General features: G+C 34.6%; 1 protein-coding gene across 3 annotated transcripts in view; it reads right to left on the minus strand.

Annotated features, from left to right (window-relative positions):
- Nucleotides 1–1,640: 1,640 nt before the first annotated feature.
- Nucleotides 1,641–20,137, minus strand: part of LOC121853608 (6-phosphofructo-2-kinase/fructose-2,6-bisphosphatase 1-like) — an 85,277-nt gene continuing 66,780 nt past the window's right edge. The window contains exons 11-12 of one of the 3 annotated variants that reach the window (XR_006086361.1): nt 15,350–17,131; nt 10,140–15,307 (exon numbers count right to left, since the gene is read on the minus strand). Coding sequence is in view for 2 of the 3 variants with exons in the window: in XM_042347866.1 (XP_042203800.1) it covers nt 16,895–17,131 (237 nt within the window). In the remaining variant the exon portion in view is untranslated. Of the gene's footprint in view, nt 5,234–10,139; nt 17,132–20,137 lie in introns of those variants that run through there. The other 2 variants (XM_042347867.1, XM_042347866.1) reach the window with 2 other exon arrangements.

Consider the following 20,137-nt stretch of genomic DNA (forward strand, 5'->3'; position numbering starts at 1 on the left):
TTCTGCTTGAGGATCAGACAAGGTTCTACATATTCTGATAAAGCTGCAAAAGGATAGTTTATGTAGCATACAAGTGTCATATAACTACAATGACAGTTGATCCAAAATCTTACAATGATTTAAATTGTTAACTTCGTGCGCATCAAGTTAAGAAATGTTCGACTATATTATCTTCTTATTAATACCACTATTGATTCTTGAGAACCTCAATGTAGGGTGTGATACTACACATCACACAAAATAAAGGAACCTATTCCAAGAAACTACCATTATTTAATACACATGCATCACTAAATCAACAATCAAAGATAAAACCAGTGTGATTCCTCATTATTTTTCAGATTGATAATCAAGTTAACCCTTTAAGTATTACGAGTATTAATGTATAACGTGCTGGCTATAGATGAGAATATCTATACATCATATCCTAATGCCTAGTTCTCAGTAAAAAAATTCTAAATACGTACCGTAATGTGAAAAGTTTGATACAGTTCTTTACATGTCACAACCATTTAATGTCTTGTCTTCACATAGTGGGTATACAACTAAGCTTGTCTTGATAATATTTGATGACTTGATTATATATACCTGTTTATATTCCTTATCAATAATTATATATCCTCATGTTTCTGTTGGAGCAGTACAGTACAGTACATCTTTTAAGTGACTCACATATGCCCTTTGTAAATGTTCAAGTGATTATTCTGAGCACAAACTAAATGAGTTTAAAGTAAAACCTTAAGAATTACACAATGACTACAATCCACTGAAGTTATTTGCATTATACATTCTCTACTTATATCAATGTTGAGGATATGAACTGATAGTTTATAGCTCGCCAAAGAATACTGGACAATAAAGTTCATAACAAAGGAACTAAGACCAGACTAGTAAAGTGTTAAGTGTGAATGATAAATTAAAGAGTTGTAAGAGATGTATCAACTTCAGTAAATGATAGAAATAGCGAATGTAAAATGAAGCTGAAGTATGTTTACATTGGACTGTTTGTAAATTATTATACGTACTGTATATTAAAGAAAATATCCAAGACAAACTAACTTATTTCCAAACTGCAATAACTGACAATGCTACACTTAAAACAAAAATAATTTACTTTAACATTAGTGCACATCTACCATTAAGTTAGCTAAATCCTGTCTCTCCAACAACCATAATAATTGCAGATGAAGAACTACTTACTCTTTTTTTCTTAGTATGAGGACTTGGTTAATCACTTTTCATATGCCAAATTTAGAAACTGGGTATACAATATATTCTTAAAATTTAACTCCAATTAACTCTAAGCCTTGCACTGAAAGCCATCAGCCCATGTGGGTGCTTGTAATGCATCCATCACCTCTTTTAAAATCTAAATTAATCCTGATATATTCACAGTTTTATTGCTATTGGATATTACAGATACAAGTGAAAAGTTTCTTAGTTTCTGATACCAACCATCCTCTATAAACTGAAGTTTTAATTGTTACAAAACTGTATCCAACGCTGCTTGGCTGGTGCTGTGGGATAACTTACAGATGTTCATTGTAGGTGGTCATCTTCTGGCTGTAGGTAACACATTCCCTTACATTCCTCAATAAAAAAAAAAGCATGAGGGATAACTGAAGAAATAAGAAGAGTGGTATGTAAAACCTTTTTATATAGGTGAAGTTATTACTACAAAGCTTAGGATAATAACCTTTTATGAAGTATATTCTCTATATAAAAAATATAAAATTATTGTAATTTATTGCTAATATTAAAGTTTATGCAATCAAATGCAAACTCAATCAAATTAAAAAAAAAATAAAAACCTTAAGTTAATTACACAAAACCTAGAGTCTAGGGATGGTGCAAAGTATTGCCATTATTTTTTTAAAAATAACTACATGTGTAACTCTTCATCATCTCCACTCCTTCACTTAAATCTAGTACTGTAATGGGAGTTTAACAGGGCTGCTTCCTGCTTTTTATAAATAATAGTACTGCATCCCAATGTAAATAGCAACAGATACTACTGATATATGAGGCTATGTGAACCATAACTTCGTAAACATCTCCACCGCAAAAACCATTGTCTTTAACCCATTGTCTTTCCACGCCTATTGCCTCCTGATTCTGAGGCTGAGGGAACGTGAAGCACTAGTTTGTTTAGTTGAAAATCCTATTCCTGTACACCGCACCCTTGCCTCTCACTGACGACAAGGTGAATGACCACAAGGCATTAACGTCCCTTATGCTGGCAGACAAGGTAAAGTTCTTCCTCGACATCATCGAGGACCACAGAAACCATCAGACACAGGGGGTCACAGATGATGATGATAATGACAAAGAGGAACTCCTGGATTACACGTCTGTGGCAATGATAATGGCACGTCATTCTGGTAATTAACGTTAAGGCCCCGTACGTGATAATGACACTGTGTACAGTTTAATGATGAGGTTATAATTGGATGATTATTGTGCCTTACTAATTGTGTGATACACCATGCCATAGTCCACACAACAACCACAGTGTCACACCCACAATGCATGCCGCCCATGGAGTTATACTATCATAATTAGTTCAAACTTTACCCACGTTTTCTGGCCTGTGTTTTTGTTTCTTTTGGTGCTTACGAAGTTATGGTACGCATAGCCTCATATCTATAATGACTACTGTACTTTAAAGTTCGGCAACTGCAAAAAGAAAAAAAAATTGTTTCTATCAGCATTTTCTTACTTATTTATCCAATTAGCTTTCCTGAAGTGTCTATTCATTATATACAGCAGCTAATGGTATTAAGCTTAATTGAGGAAATAAATTTGTTGAAACAAGCAGGAAAATTCTTAGACATCAATATCCAAAACTTTTAAAATAATGTTTTTGATAAGCCCTTCATAATTATGTCTCAATCTTTCTCTAATCTTTATGAATTCACATATTATTATAACATACTGAAATAAGTGTAATGCATAAAATGTCTTAAAAATAACTGCTACACAAAATATATAATATGCATACAGTATTCTCAAGACCATGTCACAAATGCTGTTGGTCCTTGAGATGGGGAACAAATTCATTCAGATTTGCCTGTTAAGTTTATCTCATGAGTCAGCTTAGTAGTATCTGCACCTGACTGACAGACTGGTATTTAAGACTGGCATTTTGCTACGTTTCCTCGACATCATTATTCCAATACAGTGTTAAATTTCATATAGTGTGTGGCATGCAAAACTCACTTTCTAATGTAGATGAATACTTAACATCTGACATAACACAATGGATGGTATACTGAATAAGTTTTGCACATTTTTATTATTCAGGTGAGCTTTACAAACCTCCCAGAAGAGTAGATCCCCACAAGACACTCGGCTATGTAAGTGAGATTAAAATGTTCCAAGAAATAAATCACCTATTGAGACAAGTTTGATTAAGTTCTGAAGAAATGCTTGTAATACCTTTAGCACATTTGAGTATAAATGCTGACAAAATTTGAATCTACATTAAAAGAACATATTTGCATCAAAGCTAAATATGAATAAAATACAGTACTCATAAGATTTGGGCAACAATGATTCTTATTATAATTTTTACTATTTTTCAGATTATCTGGAGATGTATTCAGAAACCTTGCTTGTATTATTTACTTCAAGCTAAAATTAAAGAATATTATTTAAGTTGACTATCAAATATAAAATCAATTAAAATCCAATATGCACTTCATATACATTATACCAATGTTTAACTGAAGGTGTCTTTGGTAAAGCCAATGAACAAATATGTTCTAATGGAGAGAGAAAAACAAGGCAACTGGAAAAGTGTGTTTGTGACAACTGATAATGAGAACAAATGTGAACCGCAATGATGGGATCAGAGACAAGACAGCAAACACACACCTTAACAGGATATTATGTCATTGTGCTGAGAAAACTAATTACAACAATATCTGGCAGAAACACCTTCAAAAACAATAACACTGCCACCCTTTTCTAAGAAGCATTTGTGCCACCTAATGTCTAGATATCCTATGATGAGTATCAAGCATTCCTAATTGAAAACAAAATATGCTATGTTTGTATAATACAGTACTATTAAACTAATGTTACTAAACTTGTGATAGTTGGCCATCATCACTCATTAAATATTTTCTTAAACTAAGTAGTGGTTTCCAGATGGAAGAGCAGTCTTGTGCATTTCATGAACTCTCATGTGATCGTTCATAATCAACACTTTAATAAATATTAAAGGAAACATCTAGCCATGAGTGTGTTTCCTCGTTCACACTACAGCCTTCAAACTTTACAACAGGCCCCAACAGGCTGCAATGTTTATTATAAATCATTCTAATCTTCTTCAAAGATCACCCCTACTAATTTATATTTAAATATTCATTTTATAGCATGAAAATGAATTCTAGTCATTTTTATTTGTACTCTACTTCCGTAAGTCCATAAGTCCCTACTCAAAAAGTCTTAGACAATTTCTCAGCTTGTTTTCCATAAAAATTCCTACAAAAATAACAGACTTCATTCCTTGACATATTTTTTTCTTATATGAACCAATAAGAAATGAACTTGAAAGCAAGGGGGCACCACATGATCAGATGAACTGGTTATGTGATATCAACAGTAGTCACATTAGTGCAGCATGATGACATTTGTTTCCCTGGTCCAGTACAGTATACGTATATACTATGTACTGTGCAATAATCAAGAGTACCTCTTACTTGCATGGTTGTCCTCTAATACACTATATTGTACTCTTTGCTGCACTATTTTTATTATTAATAAAAACATTGCTATTTCAAGCCTTACTATGAAGTTTGAAAAGTTGGATATTGATAAAAACTTGTTTCATTTCAATATCTGTCATATACTCACTACCAAACACATGAAAATGACAAAAATTCTACCATTAGAAATTCAGAATAATAAGAGCTGTACATCTGTAAGTTTGATAATTGTGCTTTTGAAATACAGTACTTGTCTATTTTTGGGCAATACCTGTACAAGCTTTTAATACATCAGACAAAAAACTAACATGAGAAAGGAATACTGGACATGTGTTTTGTGCCATTGCATATGAGTTTTACTACAGTACTTTAGCAACTTTAAGAGAAAAACACTGATGTCTTTTGAAGAGTGAGGCAGCTGCAGATACTTTGATTTGTGGTTGGCAGTGCTGGAGAGCTGCTCAGTAGTGGGTAGGAACAGTGACGAGAGCATCCTGGGGGTTCCTCCCAATGTTACAGTCCTGTGGGGATAAAGCATTACAGCCCAGTGTTGGCTGTCCAATGACACACAAACTCATGGCATGCCTTACATGAGTGTCTCTTCAAGGAAAATATTCTTGGATTGATAAATTATTGAAAACTTTGAATAGAAAATTCTGAATATTTGTTCATGCTAAAATATAAAATAAACTGTTTACTATATACAGTACTATTCAAGTTTAATTTAATTAGTACTTTGTTTTAAAAGAAATCAACAAAACAAATCTATAATGTATTTGTCACAGCAAAATATATTCATAGGGAAATTAGGATACAAAATAATGCTGTCAGGGAAAGGTTGTCAAGCAACAGCTGTACAGTAATAAGTTGTATTTTCCCGATAAAAGTCAATAGTCGTCAATAGCAACTACATGTGAGAATGGTGAAGCTTCAATAACTGTAAAGCATAAAAAGCCAAACACAAGTTGATAAAGAACAGTTCCACTTGTTTTATTCAACATCTTTCATAGCTGTAACACCTTAAGAAATATTAGGCTAAGTACACCACATGATAACAGGAAAACTAATAATAAACATTATATTCAATTTGTAGATTTATTTCACAAAACCTAGAGCCTGTTGAAACAAGACATATGGCACATAAAATATTGCATTTGGAAGCGACTCGATTTTCTTTAACACAGGATCATACTCGATGTCAACATATGAAATTTAGTGGTAGGATATTAACCCTTTTCATCTCCATGAAGAAATAATAACAGCACTGCTGTTCCTTCATTACAGTGCACAATAGGTTGAACCTTTCAGAATCACTGCACAAAAATGGAGATAGTAATCACAGGGCAAGTTTTGTTTAACAAAGACCATTGTTCTGAGTCCCAGGAAAACAATAGCTTATAACTTTATGAATTATAACAGGTGGGTATTTAGTGATGAGATACAATCTCTGATTTACTTTCAAAATATTGGCATCAATCTTCAAAATCAAATGAAAAGGATTAATACCAAAACCATCCTGAAACAATGCTTGGAATTTAGTTTCCTCAACTATAAGATTCATATAATTATTCCCTTATTTAAAGCACCTTGTCTATGACATAAATGATATTTTCAGGACTTCACAGTACAGTATATCTACAGCACTTACCTTGTCTTGAGTCCTTATGAATGATGAATTCAAAAGAAGTGACTAGTTGAGCCTTGCACACATGATTTACTGTACAGTAATATTATAAGGTAGCATTTCCTAATCTACTTTGTCTATTACAAATATGGATTCATAATTACCATTAGGTGCAGTGCATTAACTGATGTGGAATACTGTATTCAACTACATCCCTACAGCACTTTTTGAACACAGGTTGGTGAAATAAAGTGGGTGTTGCTGTATGGGTGTTGCTCTAGCATTATATTGTTACTAAGGCAGCCATTGTGTGGTATATGGGGTGTCTCCTAAGTCTCTACTCAAAAGATATGTACTGTACAGTCCCCCCCCCCCCAAAAGTAATGTTAGCCATGGGGTTGATGTGATTCGAAACTTTCTGAGCAATGTTACTCGACCTGTTTCTGAACGGTTAGTACTTCTATATCCGCAACCAATGATCATGGTTGAGTATACGGTATACAATTTCGGATGTGTGCATCCTCCGAAGATTCAGATCATATATTACATGACTCGGAGTGGATGTAGTAAACGGATACCAACATCATGCCAGTCATCAACGGGATCTTACATCAATGGATCGAGGAATTATCGGGAGACATCGCAAGATGTGAGAGGTGCTATCATTGCCCTTCACAATGAGACTACATGTATATGCAAGTGAGATACTGGTAAGAAAATTATGAAGCTGATCAAGGCCAACAAAAATGACAACATTTTATTATTCCAACTATGTAATGTTTGAAAGAGGCAACAGCTCTTTGTGAATGACAAGTGAACCAACATATGCAAAACTCTTCCACAAATACTATCTGTTTCTCTGACGAAGTTTTTGAAAGCAGTGATATAACGGTGATCCAAATAATAATAAGATGACCTGAACCTCAACAGAAATAATGAGATTGGATTATAATTTATTTTTTAAATACAGCCCCTCAATACACAAAGCTAATTTATGCACAAACTTTTATGAAGAGATTTAAATAATTTTTTGGCTCATATTCTGAAGTTTGGGATAAAAACAATACATTGTATGTCCATCTACTAGACTAATGTTCACCCACACCATTAAACTGTAAAGATTAGCATCATCGAAGGCAATGACCCATACTGTCATAAAAATTATATTCTCAAAAAATATTAAAAACCCGAACGTTATTACTGAACCATAATATGACCCAAATTGCAAACATATAGAATATTTATGTTGGTTATGTAGTCGAATAATTATCTTACATAATGGGTACCAGCAGAGAAGATATTAGGTTTTTGTTTTCCCTCATAAATACATCTAACATTAAACTGTACTGTACTGTACTTTACTGTACTAGATAGATAGATTTTAAAATAAAACACTCTAGTTATACAGTTCTCCATTCACTTTGTCCTTCACCGCAATTTTACCAATGAATTATTAATTCCCTTTCAGAAAATATTTCTTGAAGATGAAATACTGTATGACAATAAAAACAAAAGTGTAATTATTCAGTAAAACTTTAAAATATCTTGTGAAATTAAATAGAATTTTTAATAAAATGTAATGTTGATGAAGTGCTGAAATTTGACATGTCCAATCCCTTGATTTAAGCAGCCAATTTTTTTAATATAGAAAAAATAAACTCATTCAGAACTTAACTCCAGCAGCAACTGAATAACTTGTGTCATTTAAAGGAAAATAAAATAAATGAAGAGCTAAAATTGTACACATAAAAGTTTCCGTATAGTGCAAGAGTGCAACATTCTATAACTAATTGAAACTGCAATGTGACTAATTAGTGGCACACCAAGGGTTCTCACTAACTGTACTAGTCGGGTTAACTGTCCTACACATCAATGGCAAATCACTCAGCCAAACCTGTGAGTAAATATTCCAAATAACCATAAATTTCCACCTAAATTCTAGTTAAATTTTCCTAGCCTTATTTCACTTAACACAGGATGACCGACTGAAAACATGAAATTATACACACACATTTTCTTATCACTAATCTTCACTTTGTCACTGCCTCAGCAGTAAAGGATGTGTTCTATTATGGTACTGTACTCCCTTCGACAACAAAGCCCCATATCTGATTTACCCGTCCCTACGTGCAAACCAGCATCACCCGTCAGTAACTTAATCTTCCCTAAAAATCACAATGCTGCTTCCAGGATGTTCATCTATCCTCACTTCTAATGCATCCTTTACCCCCATCTACTCCTCTTGTCTTCTCCACTCATCTTCCCCAGCTTTCACTTCCCGTTCTTTCAAAATATCCATACCGTACTACAGTGGTCCCTCGGTTAACGAGCACCTCGGTTAACGAGATTTCGGTTAATGAGTTACCTTCCATAAGATTCTTAACTTCGGTTAACGAGCAATCCCTCGGTTAACGAGCAATCCCTCGATTAACGAGTTTCTTACGAGCCGACCTCCACATGTTTTAGCTTGCATTTGGCGGTCCACCAGCTGTAGTATTAGTCCGCCAATACAGTAATCGGTTCTAGGGCTTAAATTCCTTACCCTTTTAGTATATATCAAGAAGTTTATACTATTCAATAATTTTAAAAGTTTAATATTAAATTTTTTAGTCATTTTAACAATTATTGAACATAATTGAAAGTAGGGTCACTAGTTTGTGGCACACCATCCAGCCTGCCAACACAGCATACAGGCAGCAGTCTTTGTGTCTTTTCAGTAGAGGTAACATCTTGCTTGAGACTCTCTTCAACTAAACGCTTTTAACTGTGTTTACAAGCAAATTATTGGTCATTTTGAAATATATTTTACATATTGACAATATATAATGCAGTGCAGTGTTGATTTAAAGAAAATAATCTTGAATTACACCAAGAGAACTAAAATTTTATGGGTGAAATGGCACATTGGGGTGACTTCTCTTCCACCCCAATGCCTTCTCTTCTCCCTTCTCCTCCACCCCCATTCTAATTCCCATCATCATCATCATCATCCAGGAGCCTTCTACATACACACCTCAAAGTAAGTGTACTTTTCTACCTTTTTTGTTGAATTTAGGCAATTTTCGGTGAACTGGAACCAATTACCCAAAAACCCATTGAAACAATGGTTTCGGTTAATGAGTTTTCGGTTAACGAGCAACCTTCTAGAACGGACTGTGCTCGTTAACCGAGGGACCACTGTATTAACACATCCAAAGCCGTTCTATACCCAACATGTCTTTCACTTCCATATATCCTCCTTATTCTCTTCATCCTATTTACTCTATATACTAAACCAACAGCAGAACATCAAGCAAATTCAGAAAAATATTGTTTGGGTATTTGTTTTTCCCATATTTACCCAGAGTGTAGGATGCTAAACCACGCCTTGTACAACTTCATAACCATCTAAAATTATCTACCATCTTAAAATAAACTGAGAACCTTGATACCCAACTTAAAAACTGAAGCAAATGCAAAAGCTTCATTCATACAGTGCATCACTAAACAACTAATTTCAGGTTCAAAAGCCGGAGGTCAAAACTACAAGCAAAATAACCCTACCACCTCAAAGTACCACATCAGCACCTACTACATGCTATAGATGAATCAATGATATACTGTACTTTAAACATGAAGGCTACTCCACTCTCTCAGTATGTGTACATATTAACAATCTTATATATATAATAATCATAACTTCTAACTGAGCTGACCATTTAAAATCAACTATAATGCAGTTGTTTTTTACTTATTTTCTTATTTAACATGTGCATTGTTTCTTATTTATAAACATTATCCCACCAACACACTTATTTTTTTTCTTCAAGTTTCAATAGCTGATGATCCTTAAGCTAAACACCAAAACCTCCAGTTTCCCAGCCCAGAGAACCGAAATCTTATGACAACAAAATGTACTATATTTCAATAAACTGATAATAAATTCCGGTCTATAAAACTAACACTACTAAATACAGGTTAACCCTCCCATGCTTGCAATAACATTTTTAATTTCTGTGATCACGACAAAGCTCATATGGGACCACTCATATCAAGTCTGGTCATCTTCCATCTACAGCCAATTTATCCCATCAGGATTTTTTTGTATGATTTATACATCACCGGCTTTGTTATTGTTTTTGTTTTAACATAAGCAGAAAAAATTTAAGACGAGAATAAGACTACCCTGTACGTACTGTACTGTATATATTTTCACTCAGAATAAAGAAAAAAATTATTTGTGTTCCCGGCATCTTACCTTGGATATTTTCTCACAAACCTACCAAGGTATTATCAAAATTAAAAGTGGAATTTTATGAGCTTTCCAACAGTGGCTTTGAAATTTTGATTGACTAATTGTGGGGATAATGGGAGACGAGATAAAGGGACAAATACGACCCACCAGTACAGCTGATGGGAGGAAACTGATGGCCTGCAGAACACCATCCACATTTTGATACTTTCTGGATGCTTCCCTCACAAGATAATGCAGTCATTTATGATGCATGAAAATTTGATGTGATTATCTTGAAAACTTTCTTTTGAAGAACTTTTTAAGTTTAATAATGTGATCCGCATCACCGATGCAAACAATGCTACCCAATGATTTGACATGATTTATGTCATGATGCGCAAGAGGGTTAAAATATATTAGGAAGACTTCAAAGGAGTCAATTTGGCTTGAGGGAGACTCCATACTAAATACAGGTAGAACACTAATTGAATATAACTGTGTCAAAAGCTTTTGGCTAACTGGGTCTCGAAAGAATCTTGATTTGCAATATTTTTCATTATGATTTATCAAATTAATTTATCCATTTGGACACCCTGGTGTATAGCACAAGACTTATAAGATGCAGATTTTAGTGACTACATAATGAAATCTAGTCATCCTATGGACAGCAACATCAAGGAGCTGTAAACCGCCCACTCATTTACTCAGCGACCAAGATTTGATTTGAGGCACTGTACCTGTGGTAACAAGTAGCCTCTCCACAACATTGTTCAATGAGTTGCAAATTAAAAGCTTGTCACCATTAACCCTAAGGTGGTCACTATCAGTCAGTCTCAGTTCAAGTAGATTACTTTCACCATCATTTATACTTTACTTTATCCTCTTTAGCAAGGATAAACAAAACTGGATAGTGTTTATCAGTGGTCTTCACATTCAGGGATACCTACAAGATTACTGGAGGTGTTGGAGTGTGTTCCTTATATACTAATCCACAACCATACCTTAATAGTAACATCCTTTAGCCTTTAATTTAATTATAAAAATATGTCTTATGTGTGTTTACATATACAGTTATAAATCTTTTCCTCTGAAAATAAAATTGGTTAATATAGAAACAATATATCTATACAGACAAAATCCAACAGAATTAAAAATTCTCATTAAAAATATCTTCAAATGTATATTGTGGAGATGCTTGTCCAGTGCAGTATTGCTCACCAAACATTGTGGGAAATGTAGTTCATGTTTGAGTCATTACCTCTTTATATTCCATTGCTTTAAAATAATAAGAAAAAACAAACACACACACTTAGGGAAAACCGAGTATAGTATTCCATGAAGCTTTCTCAAGTCTAGATAAATGTACAAAGAGTGGAATTTGGTGAAGCAGTAATATAAAAAAAAAAAAAATTATCTCGCAGTCAATTATAGATCATTAAACAGTACACACCTCTAAGGGACGGCTAACATAAAGTATGCCATTTCACAACATTTATGGGATGGGTTTAGTGCTTAGTGCACGAGGCTACATCTGTGAGATCTGATTTGTGCAATCAACAGCATGTAATATCCCCACCAACTTTCAGAATATGGAGTTGAGGCCATATCTATTTTGATATTTTTTGGTGATATTTTACTTTACAAAGGATAATATCACTTCCTAACAGTTACTTTCATAACTCAGTAACTATCTACTAAAACCATATGCACCAATTCCTATGCTGAAAAATTAATTTGCAGGTAAAATGTGCGTGTGCAATATCTTGACTTTGTACATAGAGTTAAACTCTTGTACAGTCATACTAAGATGTGACCAAAGGGCATTAGACAGGATACACACCCTAAATAATTTATGTTTAATACTGGAATGTAATCATATAACATACAAAAAAGTAGAACAGGTACTCATGATATATCTCTAGTACTATACACTGTATGTACTCCAATGTAGTCACCGAGTGCATGAATATTACTCGGTAGGTAGTCATAGTTATATTACAAAAGAAAAAGTGAAGCAATAACCTGTCTAGTTTATGATTTGACATTACGTACGCGATAAAAATGACTGATCAAATGAACTGGGGTCCAATCATAACAAACGAGTCTTTGTGAGCTCCAATCCTAACAGTAGGACTGACAACTATAAACAATGGGGTGGGCGGCTAAATGTCCTACTGAAGAAATGTACCTATACAGTATACAATAAGTCCTGACTATGTATCTTGGTTATGTTCCTGGGCTTCTACCCAACTACTATCCCTTTTTCCCACTTTATAAATGCTTACTACCACATTAATTGTTATACCTAAATCAACCTTCTCTATTTACTCACAATGTCAACTCGGTGATGCCATACTCCCAGTACTCTAGCCAGTTTGTTCAATAACTTTTTGGCTGAATTATATAACTTTTTGCTGCCTCCTCCTACTAGATTCACTACTACCACTTTATTTTCCACTTATTCCACTTTAAGGCTTTGAAGAGGAGAATAATAACAGAGAAAATAGAGCGCAGGATGTGTTGCATCATGGGTGACCGTAGTTGTGGAGCACCTTAACTTTACTATGATATGTTCGTGCAATAATTGAACTTGGTAAATAGAGTTATTGTGGAATGGTTGTACTTGGTTCTTACTTTCATATAAAATACCAGTGTTGTACACGTCAACGGAAAAAAGTGGTGCTGCCAGCGTCAGCGTAAACGGCTGAGAAATTTGATGCCGTCAGCATCGGCATAAACGATTTCATAAATTGACGCCGTTAGCGTCAGCGTCAACACCTAGCGTCAACGAGTTTTCGGTGACGTTTAAATGCAGCCATGAAACGCGTATTCTCCTGTGTATGAGAGTAACATGTGCAAAATAAAAAAATATTCATTCATTTTTAATCATTTATTATGATTTATATTATATAATTTTAATTATTCATTTGTTCCCCCACAAGAATACTAGCATCTCAAAATGCTTGTCGCTCATTCTGCTGCGCTTGGGCCTCAAGACGTCCTTGCCCATGGAAAACATGAGCTCCACGGCAGCACTAGAGGGGATGGGGGTGTTGTATTCGATGAACAAGTCCCTCATGGCCTTGTTGGGGAAGGTGTCCTTGTCGAAAGTTTTTTTCGGGGGTTTCTCCCCCAGGAAACACTTGAAAAGGTCACTGTGTTTTTTATTCCTGCGGGGGTCTCATACAGGGCCTGGAACATTTCGTCCTCCACAACATGGTCTTTGTCGTCTCCCTCACTGCACCCTCCAGGTCGTCTTTATAACAAGATAATTGAAAATCGAACTTGGAAAAATAAAAAAATTTAGAAGTTGACGAACAAATTGACACTTGACGCTTCGCTCGGGTGAAAAGTTGACTGCGTCACCTGTAGCATTACCTGACCAAAAAATTTATGGCGTCAGCGTTAACAAAAGGTTGCGACCGTCCATTGACGGCGTTAAATTAACGGCGTCAATGTACAACACTGCAAAATACCTTTACCCACCCGTCAAAGTAGCATAACTAAACTAGCTTATGGCGTGAATGAGTGATGCTGTAATGGGTTAACACAGCCACAAATACACTTATGGAATGATTGAATTTAACCTGGATATAGTAACAGGAAACTGTACTGATTAAAAAATAAAAAATATACCGAGAATTAAAAAAAAAGACGGACATCAACATCAAATATATTGGAATCTTATTAAGGTGTGCGTAACCTGAGGTATAAGAGGGAGAGATACCCATAATGTTCACCTGCAGTTAACACCTCAAAAATGCTTCAATTGAGACCATTAAAGAGGCTTTAACAAAATTTATAAAACTCATTAAATTCATGCAGATCAATCAAAAACATTCAGTAACCAGAAGAACACACAATATCAAAGTACAGTACTGTATTAAGAATGTCAAAAAAGCATGCAAGTCCCTCGCAAACATTAATTTGTAGTAAATATATTAATACATTTATAACTTCCCAAAATATAGCTAATTTTCTGTAAAGGAAATATAAGTCTTAATAAAACTTCATTATATTTTTACACAAAGATGACTACCTTTCCCACAATGCAATGCAATACAGGGCTGGCACATGCAATACAGCCTATTCTCACTTATTTATGGAAATTGTTTTACCCAAGTCAAATTCATAAATATAATAATACATCAGCTTCTCAATTAACCAGGATGGCAAAAACAGAATCTTAATACACCAAGAAATTAACAATATTTCTTCTAAATCTACTGAAACTCATAAGAGATCCTTGGACCAAATGATTAGTGAACCCTCGAGAGAATATGTGTATCAAACCAATAGCCTGCTTGTTCTTATACCAATTAGCATCATAAAAATAGATGAAGTTCTAGACACGGGTCAGTGAAATTCGACTTACTTAAAAATATAGAAATGTATGAATGTCAAGCATAATTATGCATTTCACACTCAGACTACCAAGTCCTGTATGATTTTAGCAAGTTCAGATGCTTTAATATAAAGAGTAATGCTGTAGTTTTTAAGTACAGTAAAAAAAAACAACCATGCAAATGATATGTTAGGCACCATTGTGTAAAATAAGCAACCTTGGACACCATGAATAAAGTAAACAACCTTGTAAAAGATGTCTTGAACACCATGAATAAAGTAAACAACCTTGCAAAAGATGTCTTGAACACCATGAATAAAGTAAACAATCTTGTAAAAGATGTCTTGAACACCATGAATAAAGTAAACAATCTTGTAAAAGATGTCTTGAACACCATGAATAAAGTAAACAACCTCGTAAAAGATGTCTTGAACACCATGAATAAAGTAAACAACCTTGTAAAAGATGTCTTGAACACCATGAAGAATATTATAAACAATGTATATAAGGCACCATAATCAAGTAGGTCTTGGCAAATAAATTAATACAGCACTCATCTCCAGACCCAATGATCATTGGTTAAGGTCCCATGGCCAGCCACCATGTAGGTCGCCATCATTCGACCCAACTGCAGAAGGAATACCTAACTTCACAGCAGTGAAAGATGGTAGAGAGTAGTGTTTGTACCATCGTTTCCTTGTGCACCAAAGGCCAATTTCTACAGTCTGTTACTTCCACACCACCCCTAAAATGGCATCTGGTCTACAAGATCCCTTTTCTTTCACTATCGTCAAAAACACTTCAGAAGAGGAGGGGACATTCTCTTCCCCCAACCCATGACAGATTCTCTCATATGTACCTGGAGTCTCCCTATGATTTGTTAGTAAAGAATAATTTGGATTACAGAAAGCTTCTTCCTTCCTACTTTAAACACTGTCAGCAGGACATAAACGGCAATGAGACGTAGTGATATAATTAATCAAGGTTAAAAATACTGTTTCAGTACTATTTACTACTTATCAGCTTACTAGCCGTTGAGGTGGTTGGTCTACCCAGTGTTTCCTACATGAAAAAAAGCAGTCGCAGATCTTTGCAATTATTAAAATTACATATTTTAATATGAAACAATTGTTTTAAAATATACTCTCCAGTATCTTTATGCCAATAATGCATTATAAAGATTTTTGGATTTTTAAGATCTTCTCATTTGAAGTAAACTTATTTTTTTGAGAAGCGGTTAACCAATTACAGTTCAGAGGCTGTACTTTTCAAGTGTATGCTACTAAAACCCAAAAATATGTAACATAAATACCTCACAGCTTCAATAAAAATACACAAACAAATGAAAGCAGAGTGGGATGGTTTACCACAAGCACTGATGGTCTTGAATGCTTAGATGAGTAACAAGCAGTGAGTAAGTTTGAAAAAATAAACAACAAAATCTGCTATGCAATGAAGAATGAATCACAAAAGCTGCTGTGCACACTTTATATTGTATATTTTTCCACATAATGATATGAGATACTGTTTATTTTTAACCCCGAGTAATCATTAACAAAAATTTTTAAATACTGCACTGTATTGTCTTGGATATTAAGATTCTGTTTTGCCAGGTCCTGCATGACTGACTCAGAGGCAGAGATAATTTCCTATTACTTGTTCCTTAGCCAAGTGTTACAACATTTTCTTATCAGATAATTTAATATAAAATACAAAAAAACGGCACAGTATTTTGAAGTTAAAGTATTAATAAAATTTCAAAACACTGAGTAGTGGGAAGGAAGCAATGTTCACTGTGATGCAACTTTCTGGGTTTGCAACTAGTTCCTAATTTATCAGCAATCCCAGTTTTCGTTCTTGATTATACAAGTTTTACATTGCCAAAATAAAAAATATTTACTATCAAATTTCACTTTAAGTTGCAGAATGGGCAGATATCAAAGCAATGTTCACTCTTGTCTGAGATGGTCTGATTAGTCCTCCATCTTGTCATCTAAATTTTACTCCCGTGGCCGTCTAAATGCTGAGAGGGCACGGGCTGACTCTGGAAAGTGAACACCTCCCACTGCCCCGAGCTGGCTATTCATGTCATCTTGAGCTTCAGTGGGTCTATTGTCACGCACGGACAATCCCTCCACTAATCCTTGTATTACACTGACTTGCACTCCCTCTATTACGTCTACTTCACTAGACGCTCCCTGCATGTCTTCCTCCTTCCCTTCATCACTGCGCGTAACCTATAACAACACAGGTGCCCGGACCATCACATAAACAGGAGGACAAATCAGACAAGTCGCACGCAAAGCTCATTAATCATATAAAGAAAGTCACTATTTATCTTGAAAATGCCTTTCAAATTACCAATTTCCAGTTTTTTGTAAGTCGGTGAAATTCAATACAAACTACTGGCCAGTAAAATAAATTATTTCACAATATTTCTTTGTTAAATCACTTTATGTATATGAAGAATGAGCTTTAACAGTACTTTAGTGTGACTACAAATTCTTAAAATATATAATCCAATTGAAAATGGGAGGAATACTTTCACTTAACCATAAACCCACCCAAGCTGTAAAATACATAATCTGTTGTAAAGTAAGTAAAACCACTTAGCTCTGTTCTGTAAAAGCAGGCAATCATAAGATCGCTGAGCACCTATCATTAGTGCTGTCCAAAGCACATTTCATACCAAATTTAAATAAATAGGTACTACAAAATGCCACGGTGCAACACTTTTGGAAGCATGCTAATGTTTCCCTTCATTTCACCTCTTATATGTAACCTGTTGGCCATAACACAAATTCTTCACCATAAACTAACATACTGGTAAGTACACTCTTATCAAAGATTCAATATGTGCTGTACACAAATATTTCATACGACAGCTTATTCTGTAAACTATCAGAAATACAACCTAATTTATAAAGATCAATACATTGTACAGATTGTGTACTGTATCATTTCCACATAGAGAAGAAAATTATTTATATGAGGGCATTAGTAAAACCATAATACTGATTGAAATAAGTGAATTCCGAGCCATCAGGGATGTTAAGAACAGTGGCAAGACCAACAACTGAAGGATAAAGGTAAAATTCACGCCTTCTTAAGGTGATATACTTCACTACATTTGGGTCATTCTCAGTCCAAACCAAAACTATCAAGGAATCTACCTATAAGTTAGACTTTGACAGAGTAAATGATAACACTAGACAATAAAGGTCATAACAGAGCCCCAATGGCTAGTAAACTAATAAGTGGTGAAATGATAAATTAAACAATGAAAGACAAGGAACCTACACATAAATATGGGACAAGAGATAGAGCAACTAAGGGACTTAAAATTTGTATATCAATCCCACAAGAAAATACAGAACTTAAACATAGGCAAAATAAAAACTTAATGTGGGTTTTACAGTACAGTATTTACAAACTTGATGATCCTTCCCAGATATAGAATACTTAGATACTAGTCGCACCGAGAAAAATGGCATCAAGGCTCAGACATGGTAGCAAAGTGTTAGAAGGCCAGCTTCTGTATCTGCAAGTATTTTAAGGAAAGCAATGAGATGAAAAAAGAAGTGTGAACCGAATTTGGGCAAGATGATGAAGTGAGTGATGTGACCTATAATACTGAACCCTGTATACCCTAGCCTCCTCATATTCAGATTTTGCCTCAAACTAAAACATGAAGACATTTAGATCAGCCACTCAAGACCTTGATTCTAGACCAACTAACAACAAAAATAACAGAATCTGGAACACAAACAAGGAGCCAATGCTGCCAAACTAGTGACAAGTCTTAGCAGTGCATATACCACACTGTTGAATCCCAAGTCTAACTAGTCACTTTTTACACTGTACATATTGGGAGGAGGAAATGTACAGAGCAATCAACAGCACAAATCAAGAGCCTCCCATAACTATTTTTTTATCATCATATCTCTATCATGTTTGCTGAGTACCCAAGTTAAGCAAATTATGGTAGTGAATAGATAATGTAACAAGTTTAGACGTATTACCTGAGAGCAACAAATTTAGTTATACCTGTGTATGACCCAAGGAATGGATCTGTAGCCCAGAGAAATAACGACATCAAAGAACTCTGAAATGTTGGGAGCTAATCTAACTTAGCCTCACTGAAATGAACCAAAGAATGGTGAATAAAACAAGAGAGAGGAGTGAAAAGATGCAAAAATGATGGCTACTCCAGTGGGATAAGTGTTGGAATGTCTCGATGAAGCCACAATGGAATTTTTGGGTAATATGAGACCGTCTGACTAAGTTACTGGACTGCTGTATGGGAGCTGTCCACACATGACATAACTACCGTAATGAGATACAGTAAAAATCTCTTATAATTTAATCAAATCTATGTCTAGTGGGAACAAGCAAAGCCAACTTGTCAGACACCTACTATACTACAGGCATACTTTTAACAAAATATTATTCATAAGTCATCCACTGTCAAACCTGCACTAACTTTTGCTAACATAATCAAATGAAGAAAATAGCAGGTTTTTCAATCACTGAACATACTGTAATTCAACTTTCAACCAAGAACATATGTGTAAAGTATTTCAACAGTTAAGAAAGGATTTTGGCAAATACAAGATATAAGGTAAAAAGATTATTGAATTCAAGAGGTCAAATCTATGGGATTTTGATACAACATTAATAAAGCTGCATCTGGATTCGTATCTGTCATGTAACAAGCAAAACAATCAACCCCATGCATTTATATATATATATACATTAACACATACTGTACAAACACTCACAACAAACAATAGACATAGACATATACATTACTGCTACTTACAAAATATCTGAAAAAATCTGGTTATCAATGTAATTCACCCGACTCCATTTAATATCTCAATACTCAATATTTACAATATTCACTAAATTAAGAGAAAAAAGTGAGTATTAGAGCCAAGACATCTGTTTCTATCGCTGTAAATGATCTTCAAATTAACCATCTCAAAATTTTCATCAATACCAAGAACTATAAAGGCAGAAGGCAATTATATTTCTTTATTTGTACTCCTGAAGAATCATATCCAACCACCAGTAATATATGAATCATCACCTCATAGACAAACACTTCTTCTTCCTAACACACACACAACTTCCTTATTTCTACCTGGTCTTTAGTACCTCTCTACCCTGTATAAAATATAGACATCATCATCATCATCATCATCATCATCTCCACCACCATCAGCATCACCATCAGCACC

The sequence above is a fragment of the Homarus americanus genome, unplaced genomic scaffold (assembly GCF_018991925.1).
Source record: "Homarus americanus isolate GMGI-L3 unplaced genomic scaffold, GMGI_Hamer_2.0 scaffold4896, whole genome shotgun sequence".
Taxonomy (NCBI): Eukaryota; Metazoa; Arthropoda; class Malacostraca; order Decapoda; family Nephropidae; genus Homarus; species Homarus americanus.